This window comes from Cnephaeus nilssonii (assembly GCF_951640355.1).
Source record: "Cnephaeus nilssonii genome assembly, chromosome: 17".
Lineage (NCBI taxonomy): Eukaryota > Metazoa > Chordata > Mammalia > Chiroptera > Vespertilionidae > Cnephaeus > Cnephaeus nilssonii.
This window is the reverse complement of record NC_137088.1, coordinates 41,848,884-41,872,670: the sequence shown is the minus strand read 5'-3', so window position 1 is coordinate 41,872,670 and position 23,787 is coordinate 41,848,884. Positions and strand designations below refer to the sequence as shown.

At 50.5% G+C, this 23,787-nt stretch overlaps 1 protein-coding gene across 7 annotated transcripts in view; it reads right to left on the bottom strand.

Annotated features, from left to right (window-relative positions):
• The window catches only part of CACNA1D (calcium voltage-gated channel subunit alpha1 D), a 298,642-nt gene that overhangs the window by 57,281 nt on the left and 217,574 nt on the right, over nt 1-23,787 (bottom strand). For all 7 annotated transcript variants that reach the window (XM_079794704.1, XM_079794707.1, XM_079794705.1 and 4 more), the window contains 13 exons: nt 23,381-23,450; nt 22,555-22,621; nt 21,720-21,870; nt 19,690-19,819; nt 16,553-16,612; nt 13,613-13,719; nt 11,902-11,989; nt 11,212-11,319; nt 11,071-11,123; nt 9,237-9,383; nt 7,218-7,419; nt 4,823-4,981; nt 3,331-3,441 (listed from right to left, as the gene is read on the bottom strand). In XM_079794704.1, coding sequence (XP_079650830.1) covers nt 3,331-3,441; nt 4,823-4,981; nt 7,218-7,419; nt 9,237-9,383; nt 11,071-11,123; nt 11,212-11,319; nt 11,902-11,989; nt 13,613-13,719; nt 16,553-16,612; nt 19,690-19,819; nt 21,720-21,870; nt 22,555-22,621; nt 23,381-23,450 — 1,453 coding nt within the window. The remainder of the gene's footprint in view (nt 1-3,330; nt 3,442-4,822; nt 4,982-7,217; nt 7,420-9,236; nt 9,384-11,070; nt 11,124-11,211; nt 11,320-11,901; nt 11,990-13,612; nt 13,720-16,552; nt 16,613-19,689; nt 19,820-21,719; nt 21,871-22,554; nt 22,622-23,380; nt 23,451-23,787) is intronic.

Sequence of the window (23,787 nt, the reverse complement as noted above, 5' to 3'; positions counted from 1 at the left end):
TCAAAACCCTAGGGCACTCCAAGGTCAACTCCAAGTCGACAGCACAACCTGAAGTGCATGAGGTCAATGCCTGGCAGGTGGGTTTCCCTTGGGAGCTGACACAACACACTAAACAGCCTGCTTGCTTTGCCCTGATCCATCATCTTTTAACATTTGTCATCTCATAAACTAATTATTAAAATTCTGCAGCACACCAAAATTAAAAATAAGGGATAATTTTGATCATTCACACTGGACCGCTATGGCTGTGCTGGCTGTTGTCATTGTTTTATTTACAATCTAAGGGAAAGAGGTCAATGCTCCTGACTAAGTCGGGTATTGCAAGTTTTAAAAATTCCTGTGGCACACCAGTTGAAAATTGCTGCCCTAATCCTTGGCTCTGTGGCTTCTTACCACCTTGCACTCTTTTTTATTTTAAAATTTATTTTTATTGTTGAGAGTATTACAGATGTCCTCTATTTTCTCCCTATTGTCCCCTTCACCTGGCTCCTGCCCCACCCCAGGCCTTGCAATCTTACCTCACCAAATCAACTCGGCCCACCCAGTAAGCCTGCCTCCCCACCAGGAAGCCCCTCACTCTGGGTTTCCTACTGTCTGCCCACCTCAGCCCTTCCTGCTTGTGGCGGCCGGGTGACCTCCCTTCGTGGTCCTGGGACCATGTCCCTCTCACTGAGCTCTCTCTCAAGAGGCCCCGTTTCTCCATCAGGGTCTGAATAGGAAAGAAGTCCCCAGGGTCAGGTCTCTCGATTTGCTTTAACCTTTCCTCCTACATCTACCAGGACGGGTTTTGTCCAACTCACTGCCTGTATCTGAATGACAAACAGCTGTGACCCAGGCTGCCCTGACAGAGATGCTGAAGTTCTTCTAGAAGGTGTGGCCCTCACTGTGGAGTCCCTGTTACAAAGCTCCTCCCAGGAGATACTTTCCTATGAGACTGATGGGCCAGGTTTCCCACTCCTCCATTCCATGTGGCCATCTCCTCAAAGAATCTTCCCCCTGCAGCCTCTCACAGGGTCCCTGAGCCCAGGAAGGAGGGCCCTCACCTCACCACGTGCCTGTGCAGGCCGACTCGAGGGGGCTGGATGGTAACAATGAAGGGAGATGAGGATAAGCCAGGGAGTGCTCTAGGCAGAGCTTTGCATGTAACTTGGTGGACTGACTGTCCCCCGCTCTCCAGGCACAGAGCAGCATAAAGCCCTGTCCCCTGACTTTGGTGACAGCGCTCCCCCAAGCACAGAGACACTGCTATCGCTGTGACAAACTTTCTCAATTGCAGCCTGAGGTTGTCTTATGCTATGAAAACACCTTACTAAGTAAAACTACAAAGCAGCACAATGTCTAGCGGAAATCACTCATTTTAAAACTCTGGTTGATCAGTACTGATTATAAATTTTCCCTTAGTACCTCAGGCTGTTAACAGGCCACTGAACTCCCCCCGCACCCCAGGTTTGGTATCAGCAGTTTACTGGGCAGAGTAGTGTGCAACGAACACTTGATGCAATGGCCTGCTACAGGGTACGCGCTCACACGCTCACACACACACAAATTCACACGAACACACACTCACTCAAACATATACACTCACACAAACACACACACACACACACACACACACACATGCACACACATTCACACACTAACAAACACATACACTGACACAAGCACGCACACACACACACACACACACACACACATACTCACACACACACTCACACACATGCCATGGGCAAGTGGGCCTTCTCAGCCTAGAACAAACAAGCTTTTGGAAACCTCAGAGCATAATCACCAGCGAGGGGAGGGGAGACGTGGCGTGGGGATCTGGGAAATGCTCCATAGATATGATCCGTGTTGCATTTCTCAAGGACTTCTGATGTTGTTACTTTGCAAACTTCCATCAGTCCAGACAAATATTATTCAAAGAAGTAAAGGTGAGAGGGAAGCAAACCAAAATCTCCAAAGGAAATTAAGATGAATTTGGAAAAGGAGGGAATGTTTGTGTGTGTAGGTATGGACAAGTCACAGGAAATAACACCTGGCCATGCATAAAGTGCCAAATCTGACCCCACTGCAATCGCCCCAACTGGTCACTTACTAGTGTCCTTTCTTTTGGGTCCACAAAGAGCTGACAAAGATTGCATAGAAATTAATTCAAATTAAAGAAAGGAACAGTTCTGAATTAGAATTCCATGTACGTAAGGAGTATGTAAAATCATTTCATAACCCAAGGATAAATTAGTCTTGCCAGGTACCTTCCATACAGATGAACCAATAACTGGGTCGCTGAGCTTGTCATCCTCTGACTGACAGTGTGGGGCTTTGCTAGAAAAGGACCTGAGGGTGAAACATCCTACAGCTCAGCCAGGATTGCTGCTCTGCCCAGGGTTTTAGAACAACGGAACATCGTTGGTTGAAGGTGATTGGTGGTGGTGGTGGTGGTGACAGTCACAGTACTACAGCCTGTGACCACCTGACACATCTACAGCCTGGTACCACTTGCCCAAGCATGGCACACCTAGGGATTCTTTCCTCCTCACAGCACCCTGTGACACAGGACCATCGTGTCTTTACTTCATGGCATCAGAGTGAAGGAAACGGAGGCATCTAGCAGTTAAGGAACTTGTTCGATGAGCAGGTGCCGAGCAGGGATTTGACTCCAGAGCCGGGCGTGCTCTTCGACGCTGTCCTATCTGCCTATCCGTTATACTACAGACACTGACGGATGTGAGATGGACCCACTCCCTCCCAAAGGAGACACAATATGCTGAACTGTCCAACACAGTTTAACATATTTCATGTCTTGCTTTGTCTTAAAGTGAAAAGTTTCTAAATGAAATAGACAAGAAAATGGTATGGCTCTGAGAGGTCTGCAGCGGGTAGAAGTTTCCATAAAAGGTGAAGAAGATGCTGTAGACCAAGAACACACAAAACCAAAGTCTTTTTCCTAGAAATCTAGAAGTAAAATCAGGGCCGAATTCTTTCTGATGGGTTATGGGAAAGTGCTCCAGTAACGAAGCAAGTGTCCCCAAGACAACCTGATAATGCTGTTCTAGAAACAGAAAGTAGGTTCAAAACAACCTCCATCCCACCAATTCCCAATGCTCTCCTCCCTTCTTCCTCTTCTCAGAATTGTTTTTATGAGGTTTTGTTTTTGCAGATTTATTGTCCCATATGTATACAGATGCCCTAATCAGATTTTAATGTTCGCAGGTGATAACCCAGTTAGCGGCCAGAACAATTCAGCATAATTCACTGACACAAGACTAACAGGAAGCGGGTGCTTCTCTGGGGTGATTCAGCAACAGCCTCTGTGAAATGGTTTCAGCAACTCACCTTGGGCTTAAACGCAATGACCTTCAAAACCATCTCGACAGTGAACACCCCAGTGAAGACCATGTTCAAAATGTCCATGGCGTCATTAAACATCTTGGACTGCTCATAGTGCTGTGGACGGAGACGGGAGAACAGCTCTCAGAGGCCCCTTCCAGGCTCGCAGAAGGAGGCCCCCAGCCCTTCCTCCCTGCAGGCGAGTGCCCTCTGGGGACACAGGCACCCTCCACAGGCCAGCACCCTCCCCCAATGACTCCACTGGCACTGTCAGGTCACAAGCCCTCCCCACAAAGTGCAGGGGGCCTTGGCAAGGCGAGGATGACTGGATGCGGAAGGGGAAAGACATCAATTGCCTCTGCTCAGGATAAAAGGAACCCGTCCCTCCTTCTGGCAGGGATCACACTCAGCGCCATGCCCCAGGCACAATGCAGAATCCACCCACATGTCCATGAATAAAGGTAGGATTTGCTTGGGCATAAACTTTATGCCATTTAGTTCTATGTTCAATAAAAGTCAGTATTATCTTGACTTCCCACTTGCCCCTACATCAGCACATGGTCCTTCTCATGCATAAAGATTTCTTACGTTAAAGGAAAGTGCTAGGGAATTTATAACTGGCTGCCTTTAGACCCATTTTCCAGACAACACTGGGAGTTGGCTTGCTAGCACTCTTAAAGTCAGTGTGAAAACTGAATCTAGACCTTGGTTTTTGCTTCTTGTCCTAATGCAACTAGACAATAAACTACTGGAAAGGCTAACTATTCAGTCTAGTAATTATAGTGCTTATATTTAATATATAGAATTATATTAAAAGTTAATACACTGTAATCCAGTGTGCCCCACTGAGGTGAGTTGTACTCCTTGCCCCCAATGTGAGCAGGGAATAGCTGTGATGCAGACCAAACTCACTACTCCATGAACGGAAGGGTCCCCACTGCACACTGAGAGCTCCCTGAGGACAGGAATGTGACTTGTATGTTGTTTTTCAACACTGGGTGACAGGCCCAGAGCGAAGTGCCTGGCACAAAGTATCCAACATAAACTTTATATCTGAGGCAGGCATGATGGACTTCGCATTTTAGCAATAAAGAAAGCAGCCTCGGGGATGTAAATAACTTTCCCAAGGTTGCCTTCCCCCTCCCCCTATGAGGAGTCAAGTCAGGATTGGAACCCATCTGTCCAACTCCACACACAGAGCATCAGTTGTCAGCCATGCCCTGGCCCAGGAGCCCCAGTAAAGGTTACAGAATTGAATGCTCCGGCTCCACGGAAATGTTACCTATGGCCACGCTGTACAGTCTCTTAAAAGAGCGATCTTAAACTCCCACCACGATGACAGTTAGCCAAGACCGGACTCTGACCAAACTACAGGCCTGACTCATCGGAAATCAAACCCATCCTCTGGTGAGAGGCTGGCCTTCCACCCTCACATCTGGGGCACGGACTGTGCAGAAGGCCCAGACACGATCCCCACCTCCACGCGTCTCCATTTTACCTGCATGGCCAAGCAGAGTGTGTTGAGCATGATGAGGACAAACATCATGTATTCGAAAGGCGAGGAGTTCACCACGTACCAGAACTTGTACTGGTAGGGGTTTTTGGGGATGTATCTCCGCACGGGGCGTGCTTTCAAGGCGTATTCAACACACTGACGCTGCAATGGGAGAAAAGAGCAACAAGGGGTCCTGAGCCCGTCTACGGAGGGAGGACGAAGCTCCCACCTGCTCTGAAAGAGCCGGCGCAGCACCTGCGGGGAGGGTCCCAGGATCCAGGGGAAAACTACTCGGCAGCCCCCGCGGGCACTACTCTGCATCAGGGACAAAAGGCCCCCAGGTCCATCACCTCCTCTGATCGTCACAGCACCCTGGGGGTGCCCGGATCCCCCAGACTGCTTCTATTTTACTTATTACAAAACTGAGCCAAGCCCTGGTTGGCATGGTTCAGTGGTCAGAGCATCAGCTTGGGAACTGAAGGGTTGTGGGTTCAATTCGGGTCAAGGGCACATACCTGGGTTGCATGTTCCCATCCCAGCTGGGGAGCTTGGGGAGGCAACCAATTGATGTGGCTCTCTCACATCCATGTTTCTTTCTTTCTCCTCCCCCTCCCTTCCACTCTCTCTAAAATCAATAAAAAATATATCCTCTAGTGAGGATTAACCAAAACAAACCAACAACCCACAACTGAGCCCAGAGCTGTGAATGGCCCGCCCGAGGTCGCATGGTGCACAAGCGTGGCCTTGCCCCAATTCTCATTCCTGCCGTTGTCTACGCCAGCGGGTTAGACCTGCAGTTCTCCTGCCCACGCTGCCCTCCAGGAGAGGAGACCAGGTCATGAGAGGCACAGACATCCCAAGAACCCAACGGGCTGGTTCACTGCCTGAGACTGGAGCCCCACAGCTGCTCCAGGATGGACCCATGCAAGTCATCTCTCAGGACTGAGTGTGTTAACTGTGAGTGAATAATGGTGAGCTAGCTGTGTGTCCATCTGCGTTTGAGGCTCAGGGGCTTCCCGTTCTCAGACCTCTGGGTCAGTAACGATGGCCTCCCCACTCACTCTGGGGCTGAGACTGGTCCACCCATTGCAGTGAGCCCGAGGGAGCCTCCAGCCCCCACAGCTTGGCATTAGGCCTTTCTGGCACCTTGGCCCAGACCTACTTCCATTCTTCTGCTTGGACTCAGTTCTGACTTCAGACAGGCTCCCTCCTGTCTAGGCCCTGGCCCTGCTATGACCTCACACAGTGACTCCAGGGGATCCCCCCACCCCCAATCTGAATCTGCTCTGGACCTCGGTGGTGACATAATTTCGGCACTGGTGCTGCCTGGTTGGGGTGAAGAGTGGGGCCAGGCCTCCCTCTGACTGTCACTGTGGAATCTGCAGAGATGTCCTGACAACTCAAAGCAACAGCTTCTTAGAAACCAAGCCAGCACTGTCCTCACGAGTCCCCCAGTGGGCATGGCTGCAGCCGAGACAAACAGACTGCCTCACCACAGCCACTTCCCCCAGGGAGCCCAGGATGGCAGACTATTCTTACTCACTCTGTCATCATCAAACCAAGATGCCAATGATAGAGGACCCGGGGAAACTCCCAGAGCAGCATCTCCAGCTCACAATCTTTTACAGCTGAAAGGGGCCTCTACAGGCAACTCCTGAATTTAGACATAAAGGAGCAGACACAGAGGGGATCGGGGACGCACCCACAGTCCCAGAGCAGGTACAGGGAGACCAGATGCAGGCCACTTGGCTCCCTCGCACCATCACACAATCAGAGCCAAGGCCCCTGCTTCTATCGAGTTGGTTAAAACAAGGTGCTAGATAACGAGAGATTGATACCAGTGCGATCTTAGTCCCAAGTTTAAAGTTAGCGCCTCTTCCTGTGGTGTGATAGCACACTTCCTCCTAAGCCAACGGTTCTCAACCAGGAGGCATCTGGCAACATCTGGAGATGTTTGGGGTTGTCACCAAAACAGGGGTTGGGGCGTGCTACTGGAATCTAGCAAGTAGAGGCCAGGGATGCTGCTAAACATGCTACAAAGCGTAGCAATAACTCTCGGCCTGAAATGCCAACAGTGCTGAGGTTGAGGAGATAAAAGACGGTCGTTAGGAGCTCTGGGAGCATCACTGTGCCTTCCGGCCCCTGGCCCCACCACCAGATGACACTGAGAGCTGTCACCGGTGGGTTGTGACCACAGAGGTGGCCCAGGTCTGGGGTGGATCCCACAATGACAAAGTCAAGTCTGAATCTGAGAACCTCACTTTCAACAGCAATGACTCAGACTGGCCATGGGTGTGCTCTGAGCAGCACCTTCCTCTGTGCATGGGGAAACCATCAACAGAGAAGTAATCCCTCTCCTGCTTGAGGGACAGAAGCCCAAACAGTGTGTGACTTTAACCTGATTTTTGTCCAGCTCACAGTTCTTATACTCTTTTTCTCCCTGCTCCTGGAACGTGACAATGACGAAACCCACGAAGATGTTCATCATGAAGAAAGCGACGATGATGATGTAGATGATGAAGAAGATGGAGATCTCTACGCGGTAGTTGTAGATCGGGCCCACATTCTCTCCGTTCGAGTCAATGGCTTTGTATAGCAACCTGGAGAGCAGAAGGTCCCAATGAGCACAACAGCCCCACCCAGTCCAGGAGCCCCACCCCACTGCCTTCCCAGGGTGTCCCTCTTCTGAATGTCCCCATGGCATTGACGGTTAGACCCCTCACTGGAGCCCCCGCCCCAAGGCCCCTACACACAGGCGGGTCTCTGAGGCACCCTCCTTAGTGTGAGGCCCAGTCAGCACAGCACCTAGGTGGGGGCAGCTGGGATATATTTGTGACTGATGCTTGGAGGAATGAAAAACAAAAGATTTCACAAGTATTCAATCACACTCCTTCCTATTCCCAGGTAGAAGAGGAGGAAGTCTCATGTAGGCACTGGTTGAACTGAAAACTGCACACTGACAAAGACTATAGCGAGCAACATGGATTTCCAAAGAACTCAAGAGAGCCCCCCAAGCTGAAATACACACTGAACTGCAGTAAATACAGGCCCAGCAGAACTCAACAGGAAGAGGGGACATTACTATAAGGCCCCCAAGTTAAATTCAGCCCCATTCTGATGCAGAGTCAACACTTCCAGGGCACCCAGAGGTGGTGTGCTACACACCTTCACACCCATCTGCAAAAGAGGGCATCACTGTCACCCCATTTTATGGGAGCTCAGAGAGGGATCTCAGTGCCCAGGGTCACACTCCTCAGGGGCAAACCCGGAGTTGAGCCCAGCTCCTCTGGGCCCCAAGTCCCAACCTTGTCCATTTCCCCTCAGCTGCCCCCATGATTTGCTAAAGCACAATGTTCGAAACCTGAGACTCAAAACCTCTGTAGACTAAAACATCTTTCTCTGCGCCTCTTCTCTCCTCAGCACCAGCTCCCTAATGAACAGCCCCACCCAGCCATCCTTTCCCCACAGGCTTTCCTGTAGAGCTCCCTGGCTCTCTCGTGCATCCAGAGGGTCTGCCAGCCTGAGAAGACCAGCCTGTCCACCTTTTGCAGTCCCTCTAGGCCTGGGAACTTGACATTCAGGACTCCATCTACGTACCTATGCTCTGGTGGCAGGAGCTAGAGGTGGGGTGGGGCAGCAGAGAGCAGAGAGTAGGAGAGGTACAAGAGACTCTCCTTTTGTATTCCACCTCCTTCCTTCTTCCTGCTTTTCTTACTCTGCCCATCAAAATCCTAGCCATTCTTCAGGACTCTATTCTGCACGTCTGTGACATACCAGACCCTCCTGCCTGGTTTGATCACCTGACACACTAACTGCATTTGGGCTTTGAAGGGAGGAACCATATCGAGACAACTGTTTTTTCCAAGGTGCCTAGCAGAACATGTCACCTGGAGCTGGTACCAAAATCACATTTTATGAATGAGCAAGTGAGTACCTCAGTGAAAGACATGGCACAATGGCAGTCATCAACGCCTGGCACATATTAGTACTAGGGATGGATGGATGGGTGGATAGATGGGTGGATGGGTGGATGAATGGCTTGGGACATTATCAAGACCCTATTTAGTGTAATGGCAGCTTTACTGACATGGCTACCAATGGGAGTTGGCATGAAAAACAAATGCCTTTGAGGGCTCCCCATTTCCATCCAGGGCTGCTCCCCAGGAGCCAGCTGAGATGAGCCCCTGCCTAGGACCTATGCCCCCTCCCCTGGCTCCCCAAATCCAAGAGTCCTGAAGGCTGGCCAGAAAGGTTAATCTTTTGTCTAATCAGACAGAGGGGCAAGTGGCCCAAAGTTTAAAAGTTATAGGGAAAGCCTGCAACTGCGGAGAAAAGCAGGACTCACTCAGGAGAGAAGGATGGGCTGGAGTGCCCCGAGGCAGGAGGCGCCTCCCTGCGGACGTCCCTCGGTACTTACTCAGGCCAGCCCTCGAATGTGGAGACCGTGAACAGCGCCATCATAGCAGAAAGGACATTGTCAAAATTGAAATCGCTATTTTGCCAGATCCTCTCACGGACCACAGGGTTATCAACCTCGCCATCCTTGTAGAGGATGAAAAGCCCCCTAGGGAGGAAAAGAAATGTGGGTCATCTTGGCGTGATGTGAAATCGGTCATGGCTGCCCTATCCCCACACTGCAGGCACAGGCACGCCTGGTCCGCCAGCCAGGCCACTAACCTGAGCATGGCACCGCCTGTGTTTCTCCTTCTCCTGCCCTGTATTCAATCTCCTCTCCCGCTCACATAACCGTCAAGTAACTACTAGCTTAATGAGTATTCTCCAGAGCAACTAGGCAGCCATCGGCATATGCCAGATAACAAATGAAAACTACCAAACAATAAGCATTTCTCATATGCACTGGGCTCAGCGTGTACACTGAAGAACCAGAAGCTTTGGCCTTGGAGAATTCCATAAGCTCTGGAAGCCAGCCCAGGCATCCTCTTAATCTGCATTTTAGCTTTAATTGAATTACTTCTTTTTATACCAACAATATCCCATTTTCCCCCCAAGATTCTATAATTTCTGGCACAGAATATTTCTCATAGAATTTCATTTCTGGAAGGAGTCTATGTCTTTATTTTACAGATGAGGAAGCAGAGGCTTAGAGGGGGAAGGGAAGGTGACTTCACACTGTTGCTGAGCTGCTCAACTCCAGGGGGCGCCCTCCAGCCCCAGCCTACAGGCATGGTGCCCCTGGAGGGGCAGAGACAGTCGCATTACATCGGTGCTCTCTGACTGCACCTTCTGCTAAAAAGAAACCCCAAACCAGTGCAGGCAGCTGGACCTCACTTGGGGACATCGTCAAAGGATGGGGACACAGGGACTTCTGCACAATCTTAGACTTTAGGCCACGGTTTCCGTGTCTGCCTTCACATTCTTTTGCACGGCTTGGGATAAGAGGCATGTGTTTCCCACCTTATCTCACTGCTGCCCATCCTTGTGAATGGAAATATGGCCAAAATGTGGGTGGCAGGAAACCTATCAGAAGATGGCAGCCAGCACCTGAATTCCAGGGAGTTGAGCTTTGAGTTCTGGTTTGAGGAAAAATTACCCAAGTGGCTGTAGGGCAAGCATGTCAAACTCAGGGCCCGCAGGCTGCATGCCTCATTTACTTGGCCTATGTTAGCCTTTGAGTTTGACATGCTTGCTGTAGGGTGAGCTTTCTGGGGCATTTCAACTGTTACTTTAGGTTTTTAGACCCCTCCCTTCTAGTTTGTACAGTCTACCAGGGGTCTTCAAACTTTTTAAACAAGGGGCCAATTCACTGTCCCTCAGACCATTGGAGGGGCCAGACTATAGTTTAAAAAAAAACTATGAACAAATTCCTATGCACACTGATAAGTCAGCTGCTAAGCAGGATAGGCAGCAGCGGCAAAAACACCCGGCGGGCCGGATAAATGTCCTCGGAGGGCCGTAGTTTGGGACCCCTGGCTATACCAAACATCAAAGGCCATCTATCCATTGTATTGAGGTGATGGAAAGCTTTAGAACTAGATAGAGGTGGTGCTTACACCGCACAGGGATTATGCTAAATGCCACTGAATTGTATGATTTAAAATGGCTAACTTCATGTGATGTGAATTTCACTTCAAACAAGCAAACAAAACCCAGAAACCCTCCATCGCTGCAGCCGCGGGCTGAGCACATGGGCCTCATGGAGCCCACGCCTTTTGAAATGCCAGCACAGGCGAATCCTGCAAGTCTTCCATTTGTTCTTCCCCATTTCCCACTCCTGTGTGCGGGACATTCACCTGCATTCCTCGGGGTTACTTTTGGCTTCATCTGTGCAGCGATAGAACTTTCCCTGAGTACAAAACAGACACAGAGAGTCAAACGCAAGCTTGCCCCTGAAGAGATCATCTGGGCCTCGTGCCCCAAGGCACGTCCTGTACCTTGAACAACTGGACCCCGATGCAGGCAAACATGAACTGCAGAAGGGTGGTGACGATCATGATGTTGCCGATCGTCCGGATGGCCACAAAAACGCACTGAACGACGTGCTGCGGGGAGAGAGCAGGGAGGGGATGAAGGGGAGACTAATACCAGCCAAGATTGTTTATGTGTCTGTGCATCTGCATATGATTTGCTGACTTTCTGGGGCTCTGTTTTCAGGTAGTTATCTGTGTGGAGTTAGCCCCGGTGCATCATGGCTGCCTGGGAAGAGCACCTTGTAATGGGTTCCACCTTGGTTTCCTGCCACGGTGGGGGCTGAGGGGGGGGACGGGGACAGCACTGCCTGGCACACAGGCCCACAGGACTTCCCACCCCATAAAAGGACTTAGGAAAACATAAACCCTCTTTTGTACAACCTGCATGAGAATAGATTTAAAGACCAAAGTAAACACCATTAATAATATAAAAGTAATAAATGAAGAGTAATTACTTAAAGAAAATATTTTAAATAAAGAAAATCATAACAGTTAAAAATGGTATCAGGTTTGACAGAGGAAGCTCCACTGGGTAGAAATGTCCTTTTCAAATGTGAACCCACTTTAAAATCCATCAGGCCTCAGCCCAGCAAAGTCAGCAATTAGAGCTAACCCCGCCGGAGCAAGCCCCGCCTGCGGGAGAGAGGCCCAAACCTTAAGTCCTTTTGCTCTGTTGATGGCCCTGAGCGGCCTCAGGACCCGTAAGACCCTGAGAATCTTCACAACGGAGATGGCACTGGATCTACGGGGAGAAATGGAGGAAAGAAAGCAGAGTGCATTAGAGTTGGATAAAACACAGAGACTGTTACTACACTTGGCTCTCACTTTACTGCCACTACACAGCATGCTGGGTCCCGTGCGGAGCTGAGCTAACCTCTCCCTGAGACTCACAGATGAGCATGGCCACAACCCATGGACCCTCTTCGGCCAGGCCCATGCACAGCGGCCCTGAGTCAGCTGCACAGCTGGCCTCGGCAGAGACAGGACTGAGGAAATCTGCTTTGTTCTTTTCAGGGGATGTAAATGCTAGGCAATACTTGGCTTTTAGGCTTCTGTTTTATTTGTTGTTTTTTCTAACTTTGGACCCCTGCTTTGGTGCTGGGTTTTGCTGGCCTTCAAGGAGTCCACTACTTGAGGAGTGAGATGGGAAATCGCAACCCCATGGGGCAGGTGTGACAACACAGGGGATGTCATGAGGGGAGTGTCACCTTGGGGAGCTTGGGAAGGCCCGCTAGGGAGGTAAGATCCAGGTGAGTCCAGGGGGAGGGAGGGTTAGCTAGACAGAGGGGGAAGGGGCTGCAGGCCCAGGGAGTGCCAGGTGGGCAGGTCCTGTAGGAGAGAGTGCAGCTCACTTAGCAGGGTGTGGCCTGAGCACCTGCTTGGGAGGCAGTGGGCAAGGACTGCAGCTGGAGAGGGAAGGCACAGCCAGGAGTTTATAAAAGCTGCAAAGATACTGGTTAGAATGTCCTTCCAAGCTAATGGCTACATGGCTCCCTGCCTCTGGGCGGTGGTGGGATGTGAGGGGGACTACTCCCTAGAGCAGCAGTCGCCAACCTTCCAGACCTCATGGACCACCAGAGTCCGCAGACCACCGGTTGGCGACCGCTGCCTTAGCGGGCTGTTTCAGGTGGGGGTGCTTCATCTTCTGAGGAGACAGAGCCTCTCCATTCGCCTTTAGCCCAGAGCTGGGCATGCATCTCCCATGGAGGAAACACTGATGGTCAGCACTGAGCAGTGGTGCTTAGAAGTCTGCAGGAAAGCAAGGCCACCCCTGGGTGCTCCCACTGGAGCTCCCGGGTGTGGCAGGCAAGCAGGGTGCAGCTCGGGCTATTTCCCACCAGAAATCTCTAAATGCCATGAAGAGGACCTGGGGCCCTGACTTGCGTCTCAGGCCCCTCCTAGCTGAAAATTTTAGAGGGCAAAAGAAAAGGGTCATATGTCCTGGAGCTCAAGGGAAGCTTCACTACCCAAAGTAGAAAGGGCTCCAAGAAGTCACCTGGTCCAAGTCCCTCCCATACAGATGGGGAAGCAAGAGGATGCCCTCAAGGTCCTGGGGCCAGCCCTGGAGGAAGCGGGATAAAAAGCTTTGAACTAGAACTTGGCTTCTTCCACTCTCTGCTGAAAGCAAATATCGCAGAGAGCAATAAGTCCAAGCTAGCAATGGGCACGAAAAGGAAACGAGAAACACAAGAAAGCAGGGACTGCCCAGTGCTTTCTGGCCTAGGGACCCATTAAGCTTTGCCAGGTACCTAAATGTGATTATTAAAATGATGCCCAGCCTTTACGAATCATGTTAAAATTCCTCATGTAAACCATCCTGCCCAGCAGTCCTGGTGTATACGCACCCACACCCCGGAATACTTACTGGATCCCAAAGGACACCAGAGACACCCCGACGACCAGCATGTCCAGCAAGTTGAAGTAGTTCCGGCAGAAGGCCCCTTTGTGGAGGAAAGCTCCAAAGGTCGTCATCTACGGGCAGAACCTGGGTGAGTGGACTGGCTTTTCTCCCCAGAGGAAGAGAGACCTGGGCTCTTTACAACGCCTGGAGGACAGTCTATCTTTACTAACAAGTGCGCGTTTTGAAGCCAGAAATGCAAGCCAACCGGGCTGAGCATCTGAGCAATTTGTTCAAAAATGGAAAAAGGGAAGCTCACTTTGGGGACATATTAAAAGACGAGGACAATTTAGACTTTATTACAGCAACAACAAATTTCAAACATGAACAACATTGGCATGTCCCGAGAGCCTGTCTCAGGAGAGAGTCCACGTGACCATACTTGCTGCCCAGACAACTTGGCTTCCCCACACAGTGCTGCTCCAGGCCCTGAGTCCCGGGAGAGCCTACACTGTTCCAACCCAGGGGCTGGACAAGGCGCTGGGGCCTGGCCGATGTGGCTCAGTGGTGAGCTTCTACCCATGAACCAAGAGGTCACTGGTTCAATTCCCGGTCAGGGCACATGCCTGGGTTGCAGGCTTGTGCAGGAGACAGCTGATCGATGTTTCTCTCTCAGTAATGTTCCTCTCTCTCTCTCTCTCTCTCTCTCTCTCTAAAATCAATAAAAATATATTTTTTAAAAGTCCTGGGGTCCAGTACTCACTGGCTCTGTCTACACAGAAACCAGTATGTTCCCAGGGAGGCCCCTTCCTGCCCCTACCGGTCCTTAGCGGTACACCCACTTAACCAGCTCTTCCCACTCAGTTCTCTGGGTGGAGAAGGTGTGGCTAGGAAGCGTCACACTCGTCTCACCTAAGTCATCCCACTGCTCTCTAGTCACAGGCCACGAGCACCTGGAGCCCACACCGTGGGTGCTCCAGGGAGGCTCTTACTTGTGATGCGAAAGGAGTTGGGTGAGGAAGTTCCCCAGAACGGAAACAGCAAAACACAAAGAATTCACTGTTTATACAATAAATAAATAGAAGAGTGGGGAAGACTCAGATAAGTGTAGGAGAGGAGAGACAGAGTTGGGGACTAATAAAATTGGACCATATGAAATTGCCAACACTCAACCTTTTCTGACTTACAAAAATGGTAATTTCATGCGTTAAACCAAATAACCGAAAAGCCTTCCACATTTTCACAAGGCCACCAGGAACCACTGTTTCATATGTCAGATGCTTCTTGGCAAATTTCCACTTTCTGAATCCTTGTTTTAGCTTATTTTCCACTCTCTAAAATACTTTCAAAATGATGAATGACGTGGAAGATTTGTGTCACTGAGGTAAATATACAGAAATCAAAAAGCAATATTTTTTTTCTTTTAAATAAACCTGTATTTCACTTGTCCCAAAGCCAGAAAGTAACTATATTCATTTAACAACTAAGACATGTGGAAAATAAAATAAAACCTCAATTAACCAGGCTAACAGACTAAGTAGAACATTTCCCCATTTGGTTTGAGGAATATAAGGGAAATTTTTTTTTTTAAAGTAACTGGGATCAAGCAGAGGTTGGGTGAGTGCCCTTCACCCCACGCCCACCCACTGCCTTGAGCCTCTGTGCTCCTTACCGTGGAGACCACTGTTAGAATCTGCTCACGGACCCGGGCACGGGTCTGACTTAGAGCTGACAACCAAATTCACTGGCTTCAAGGCAAGAAAATGAACTAAAATGTTTAGATTTTTAACTAATGTTTACACAGAGGTTGTTTGTTTAGTTGGTGTTGCGCTAATGTTTTCATTGCCAAGTAATAATAATAATACTGGAAAGAAAATAAATACCCCATACCCGAGCCATGTTAATTGAGGTTTCATTTTACAGAAGGTTTTGTAAAGAGCCCAAGTTCCACAGTAGTATAACATAAAATACATTTTTTCCCCCTGAGATGAACCCACAAAAAAAACCTCAAAATGGTTTAAAGAAAACTGTGTTTAAAATTCCTCATTTCCCAGCTCATCGCCCCACGGGGAGATGATTTGCTCTGACAGTTGTCACAGGCCACGTTATCCAGGACTGCTAGGACCCACAGCACTTCGCAAGTCGGGGGCAGGGGGTGCCGGGCTCTCTGCGGTTGGTCTCCAGGCCCCAGGCGGCTCTCACCCTCAGTGCACAAACCGCATGCAGCAATGGCACCTGTTAGCTCATGCATGGGCAGTACATTTAGGGCACCCTGGCCAAAAGGTGCTCCTTTTGTTTGTGTAAATGTAAGCCCATCCATTAAAACAGATATGAAATATCTTAACACAAACAGATTCAAGTTATCTTGCAAATCCTGTTGCAAGAAAATAGTGCTGTTACTATTTTTAGGCCACTGGATCATAATTCAGTCAAAGAAACGAGAAGAGATCCATGCCCTTCACGGGATAAATGCATTTCCTCCGACTCTGATGTCAGGAAGGGTGGGAGAAAGTTCACACGCAGTGATGTGTCTGTTATCAGCTGACACAGTTCAGAGGATATAAAAAAAGAACAACGCATCATTTCCAATCACTATCATGAAGCCACAGTAAGTCCTACATGCATCAAGGGTTAAAAAGAAAGAGCAAAAACAGGTTGAAGTTTCAGGGGAAAAAATCCTCTGATTAAAAAAAAAAAAAAAGTATAAGCTTGGTCACAGATGACATAAAAAACAAAACACAAAAATAGTCCAAAGCACTTTACGCTGCTTTGTGGTGTGTCACACGCAGGAGCAGGCCCCTTACACACACCCTGCGGAACCTGTTACCTTCAAAACAATCTCAAACGCAAAAGTAGCTGTGAAGACATAGTCTGCATAACCTAGCATCTGGAAAGCAAACAGAGAAGTGAAACTATTATTGCTACAGCTGCGCTAGAGTAGGTGAGGATCAATGAAAAAGCCATTACCTTTAACAGGATTTCAACAGTAAAGATGGCTGTGAAAGCATAGTCAAAGTAACCCAGTATCTGAAAGGCATAACAACGACATGAGAAAAAGGCACCCGGACAGGTCCCACAGCCATACGCCCACGGGAGGACTCCCGCCTGCAGTCGGAGGCCCTCCCAGGATAAGCCTGTCTCTCTGGAGGCAAGTGCAGAGATGCTCACAAATGCCCCACCCGGGCCAGTCACTGCTCCTCTGGATGATGGACAAGGAGCACCTGGAAATACTTACCTCCTCAGCCACTCCTGCTCACCCTCCCCAGTCTCACGTCTCAGACAGAGACTCATTTCTAAAAGTGCTTTATTAATAACCCTTTCTCATCAGAGCACCACGCTGACAAATTACTCGTGGCACCAGGTAAATTAGAGTCTTACACACATCTTGAATTTTTAACTGCATCTTTGGCTGAATGAAATATGTTGCCATCCGGTTGAGCTTTAGATTGGTGGAGAAATGTAAATAATGATGCAAGGGGCATCAAAAGGGGCCAGGAGCTTCCTCGAGTCCCCTCCAATGCCAGCCCATTTCCTCAGGGAGTTAAGTACCCCGCTCCCCCGCCCCAACGCACCCCGATGTGTGGGGCTGGGTAAGCCCTCAGGGAAGTTTCACTCACCACCCTGCTCTGCATTGAGCCCTCTCTCTCCCAACACGGCTTTTTAACCTCACCGGGCCCACCCAAAGAACAGATGACCCAGTTACGAATCATCAGTCCGGGCTACTTTGTCAATATTCCTGAAAATACCATCCGTTCTCTCCAACCAGCTTGCCCCCTCTGGGGTCTCTGCCTTTCTCAGAGCCGTGGAGGAGGAGAGAGGGGCAGGTGGGCTGCAGCAAGAGGTCTGACCGCCACTGAAGGAAGGCTGCTGGCGGGGACCTCAGCCACCAGGAGCCGGTGGAGACCACCAGTAGAAGCAGCCGTCTCAGCTACTTACTGTCATGACAACTGCGGTCTAAGAACTGAACAGATCAGCATTGGAAGGGAGTCTGGTAACAACCCGGGTACTCCTTTCATTTAACAGATGAGGATAGTGGGGAGGGCACAGGGGCTGCCTGCCCGGGCCACGAAGCCAGTCCTGGCATTGCGGAGCGCGGAGCGAGGCCTGCGGAATGCTAGCCGAGAGCCACGGGCCCTGCTGCTGAAGTGCGGTGTCCACCCCAGGGAGGCCTTAGCTCTCTGTTACAATAAGGTGAGGACCTCTGCCCCACAGGCCAGCTCTCCTCGGCTCGAGGTTAAGTTCTCTTCTCAGAGGGTATTCATTATCCAAAGGGCTTCCATTTCTGAATGTATAAACTTTGTGTATCCGTGTTTCCAGCCAGGCCACGCAAAGCATTTCCCCCACTATAGGCCTCTGCCCCTCCTCCTCATTCCCTCCACGGTCACGGCAGGACTTTACTGCTGACAGCACCTGGGCGGCCAAGAAAAACACTGCTGCCCACGCCGGAGGGTCAGCGCTCTCAGATCCACCTGGCCTCCTTTCTCCTTTTCACTGATAACTCGGCTGAGTTCAAAAGCAAAACAAAACAAAGAGTACTGTAGGATTGCAATTCCCTGAGATAAAGTCGTCAAATTCACAGACAGAAAGTGGAATGGAGGTGGTCAGGGGCTGGGGAGGGGATGTGGGGAGCTGTCCAAAGGACATAGCTTCGGTCATACAATGCCCATCACTACGAGTACCGTCTGTACACTCAAAATGTTAAAAGGGTAGACCTCATGCTAAGTGTTCTTACCAGACACACAAAAAAAACTGTGCTTTAAAAAGCAATGCACATGCACATGTACATCTATTTAAAAACAGGATTCTTGGGGAAAGAAGCAGGGGAATAAACTCATGGGCAAGTAATGGGCAAGTAATTACAATAAAAAATGAGACTATGAGGCCCTGATGTAAATTAATTCTCCGTCAGTCTGTGTTCCAGACTAGCTCCGGACCTAGTCACCCGTGTGATGGTATTTTTCCCGTGGGTCTCATTTTTATCATGGAACTCAATCACATGGGTCTTTGTTCCATTTGCATGTAGAGATTAAGACAAGCTCAGGGCTGTTATCGTTACATCAGCACCAGCACGTGCCTTGGAGGAAAGTTCTTTATCTTCCTGTCAGAGTGTGTGTTTATCAGTCTGATAGGCTGGCTTTGCCAGGCTTCAAACCAAGAGTCTGGAAATGGAAAGACCGCACGAGGGTTGGTGGTCACAACCGAAATCCTGGGGCACTGATCTGGTGACTGGTCTTAATCCTCAAATCTCTAAACCTCATGAGCAGACCCAGGTCCCACGCAGGCACGGCAGCGACGCCTGATGGCCTCCCACCGGCCGCCCTCGCCTGGGAGGGTTTCTGAGTTTCCATCTGAAACTGCGCTGCGGCATCAGGGCCGAGAAGCAGCAGGTCCTGGTTCCAAACCGTCTCACGCTGGGCCGTTCAGCGGAACCAGCTGCCTGCTAAGCTGGGACTTCTTAGGCAAGAACTGTCTGGGTACCGTGCTGTCCAGCATACGCAGTGCAAGGTGCTACCCCTACGCTATGAAACCCATTGATAGAAAGCTTAACCCTCCACTAGTTTTCTTCATAAAACACTTCCTGCCCCACCTTCCTCTCCACAGAACCACTCAACTCCACGTTGCATCGCCTCTCTAATTTGTGTTTCTCCCAGTGACCCAGCCAGGTAGCGTCGTGAATGTCCACCCCTGGGGGGCAGAAGTATTCTGGGCAAGCCTCACGCCTACTTTCAATATTACTTTCCCTCCTGCTGGGTATTCCACTCGGCAGAGGTATCCAAGCAGGCACGGATGAGGATTAGGCCATGGGAGGAAAGAGGGACCAGAATACTGGCGGCCAGGAATGTGGAGGAAGAGAAGCGGGGTCCCTGAATACACTACAAGTTATTTAAAATGAAGTTTAAAGCACATGATTCAGGAAAGGTTTGTCCTGATAAGACAAAACCTGGCTGGTACTTACAAGTGGGAACCGTGAGGTGCCTGCAGGGGAACGTGATGCCTACTCTAGCTTTAAGCCCCTCGGGCCTCCCAGGCTCTGCATGCGACAGGAGAGGCCAGCGACGACCAAGGGACCCCACCCTCTCGTCCTCCCCTGCTCGGTGGCTTACAGTGTTCCTGAAGGAGTGGCTGCGGATGGGGTCCTCGGCGGCCAGGGACGCGCTGCTCAGCATGATGAAGACGAGGATGAGGTTGGTGAAGACGTGGTGGTTGATGAGCTTGTGGCAGCCCACGCGGATGCTGTGGGGAGAGCCTGCGCATGGACCCCGCCCAGCCAGCACCCCAGCCCCACATGCCAGCCCGGGTCAGGCAGGGGCGGCCGTCGCTGCGCCACCCACACCCACCCAGCTGACCATCGCCCCTCGAAACCCCTGCACGGCAGACCCTGCGGGCCTGGGTGCGGCTCTGTGTGGGAGCTCACAGACACCATTCAGAGTCCTTCAACGTGGGGATTACCACCTGCTAAAGGAGAAGAAACTTAGGCTTAAGCACGTGAAAGAACTGTCTTAGGGTTTCCATTCCCGGGCTGACTGATGTTTCCTGCTACAACATGAAGCCTGGCGCTTGACTGAGAAGGGAGACTGAGATGAGAGCTCATCATCGCAGCAGCTCGCAACAAATGAGAGGAGCAATCCCTTTCTTGTACTGCAGCGGGGCTGTGCTAACATAGCCTGCAGTGAGGGAGGCTTGGTGAATGCCCTGTTATGTGGGGATTCGGTCATAGGGCTGGATTATTATTATTGTTATTGTTATTTGGAGTTGACCCATAATGAGCACTCCTGAGAATGGAAGTGAGAGTTACATCAGCATTCAAGAATTTCACAAGGATCTCAGTGTACCTGCAATAGGGCCCAAGAAGCTGGGAGGGCAACGTGTGCCCCCACCTCCATGATGGCTCCATGGCCATCAGAGCTTCCTGCTGCCCCTGACATCCGGGAGCTAGTCAGTGCCTGACTACCCTTCACCCCAATACTTGACTTTAGAATTTAAAGATTTCTTTTTTTTTTTTTTTTTTGGCCTATAGAACACATATAGGTTTTCCTTTGGAAAGATTTTTTCACTTTCAAAACTGGAGTCAACTCTATAGGAAAAGTGACTCCTTGCTTCAGATCCTCCCTTTGGGGCTGGTTAAGGCTTAAATGTGCCCTGGACGGCGTGCAAGCCGATAGCAGCCGAGTCTGGGGAAGGCCGCCCAGGGCTGAGAGCAGGGAATCAATCCGTCCTTCAGTATATGTAGACAGTGGGCCATGGGTGTCAGTGACGTCAGGGATGCCCAAACTCTCAGCAGTGATGATGGGAAAAGCTATCATCAAACCTTCCAGTCTCTCAGGACCACAGCTGGCCTTGCTTCCCGCCTGTGTCTCCCGGGGCCTGAGAATCAGAGTTCTTCTCCGACAGCCGGGAACTGCTCCTGCGATTCTAGAACCTTTCCTCCAGGAGTCATCTATTCCCTCTGGCATTTCCCTCGGTCCCAGATGACTGGAAACCTAGAACCCAGCTAGTACAGAAGCATCTTCCTCTTCCCGTACCTGTGAGCAAGGGCCACGCTCCTGGTGAGCACCTTGTCATGTTAACATGAGCAATGCCACTTTAAGCAGGATACCACAGCGCTGAATCGACTAGCTCAACCTATAAAATATCACTGAGCAATATTATTTATTGCCAGAAAACTCAACAGGGAAAAGTGATCAGCTAGACTAGATCTCAGGATGAAGATGCTGGGCAGAAATTGATGACAAAATTCCCATCCCCTGAAGCACCCTAACAGAAGACCCAGTTGTGAAGAAAGGGTCCTTTGGATGGAGATCACGTGACAGGTGACCACCCAGGGGCCAGAGCCCTGGGCTCCGAAGGAGGAGCAGCTATTTCACCACTACCGAGCCCAGAGCAGGGGTGAAGGGGAGGAGAATCTGTACTAGGCTCCTCCCAGCCCTGGCCACACCCCTGCACCCCCTACATCCAGGAAAGCAAGGCTAGGAAGAGATGAGCAGAGGACAAAGACTGGGGCTGGGGAGGGGTTGGAGCCTGGGGGGTGGGCTCCCATGTTCAGGTGCAGAAAGGAGCCGCCCTGTCCCCAGCCACCCTCCCCATCATGCAACCTGGAAGGTCACAGGGATGTGACTGGAGAGGGGGTACTTACGGGTTGGTCTTGCTAAGAATGAAGAAAGCGCTCCCTTCAGGAATGGGGACGATTTTCTCTTTCATGTTCAACTCCGAGATTCTGCGAGGACGGGGGCCAGCCGGGACCTCAGGTTCATCCTCCTCCTCCTCCTCCTCTTCCTCTTCCCCTACTTTAAATGAGACACTTTTTTATAGGCATGAAACAAAGGCTGAATTCGGGTTTTAATCATTCTCAATGTCACATGGAAATTTAGCTTAAACTTTAACAACATCGATCAGCTTACAAGAATCAAAACCCTTTAGAATATGGGCTATGTGTGTGTCAGGGGTGAGGCAGGGACTGAGCAGCTTGCCTGCATGGGAGTGTGTGTAGTTGTGGGGATGAGGTGCCCAGCAGTTGAAGATCTGAGCGCAGGTAAGTGGTGGCAACAATGTGATTCTCATGGCCATCCCCCAGCACCCAGCTGTGTCCCCAGTGACCTCCTTGCTCAGCTTCAGCCCAAAACACTGTGTGGGACTTCAAGTCACACATGATCAGTCCGTCCTCCAAGCTCCTCTACTGCCACAGTCCCTCCTACATCAGCCAATAAAGGCACCGGTCAAATGTGAAAGTGTCAGGCGAGTCGTAATAATTGGTTGTCCCTAAAGAGATCTCCCAGCAAAGGTTGGGGTTATCCTGATCCACCTATACTTTCTCTCCCACCACCTGGAATGTGGGTTATGTAAGCTGCCTGTGACCCAGAGAAAAAGCAGGGGACTGGACTCATGGCCTCAGCGACCTCAGCAGCCCAGTGTGCACCCAGCTGGGCTAGCAGCCGCAGATCACAGAGCGGTGGCAAAGCCCGCCACCATACCTGGCACATCGCAGGGTGGGTAGGGGTCCTTGTCCTCATCCTCTTCTTGGTACTGATCAATTGTGACCTAGGATGACAGAGAGATCTTGGGAGGAGGGGAGATTCTGATTTAAATGCTCTGAGGGCCACAGTGAGGACTCAACCCTGCCACTCAGCACGGGGCAGAGGAGTCCCTTCAGAGGGTGACGGTTGAGTGTGCAAGGGCAGCAGATGCCCAGGCAGTGACCCTGCTGGAGACTGAGGTCTGAGGGCAGATGAGGCAACACCCCTCCCAGCTGTGGTCACAGCGCCCAGCAGCCTCACATACTGCCAGTGAGCGCCATGCAGCTAGGCAGCTTGTTGGTCTCGTTCAGTCTCAATCCTCAGTCTCTGGCACATGGTAACTGTACAAAAAGTATTTACTGATTCAATGAACAGACAACCAAGTGAATGAAAAGCCCAGAGCTGTCCTCCGGGGGCGTTCACAGAACAGGCCAGAGCACACAGGCCCTCTCCCTGCAGTCTCCTCGGGCAGGTATCCATTCCCAGCCCTGGATGTCAATCCCCACTGAGAAGACTCCAACAGGTCAGGTCTGACCGCACAAGCCCAATAAAGAAAAGTAAGTGGTCAGACCAGTCAAATATTTAACACACTGGTTCTCTGGTTAAAATACTGACTAATAACCAGTGAAGTGCCTGAATTCACTCAGAATCCCCGGAAGCCAGCGTGTACAAGAGTGTGCCATACTCACCCAAATACCACACAGCACACTCTCACGGTGGAAAGTGCACAATTATGGTGAATCATTTTGAAACAGAAAGGGGGGAAGCGTTTCAGATCATGTACCTTGTTGTCACTGTTGGCTATCTGATTGACTTCCGGTTTGTGGTTCTTTTTATTTTCCAAGCTTTCTTTTCTACAGAGGAGAGGACAGAACCCAAGAAACCAAGTCACTATGTTGCTGCCAATAAACGCTCATCAGGGCTCTGCATCAGCAGTGGCCCAGTGAAGGGCTGCATTTCACTGGAAACACCCCTACCCGCCAGAACACAGCACAACCCACACTCGGAGCTTCCTGTTCATTCAGGGCACTGGATTCATTTCACGGGTCGTCTTATTAGAATTCTCATCCAAAAGCGAATCAGCATTGAATGCATCATTTACTTTATGGTGCCAAAATTAACCGCACTGATTCGTTAGGCACAGGGACGTGTGACTCCCACTCCCAGCTCTGAGGGAATGCAAGCCAAGAG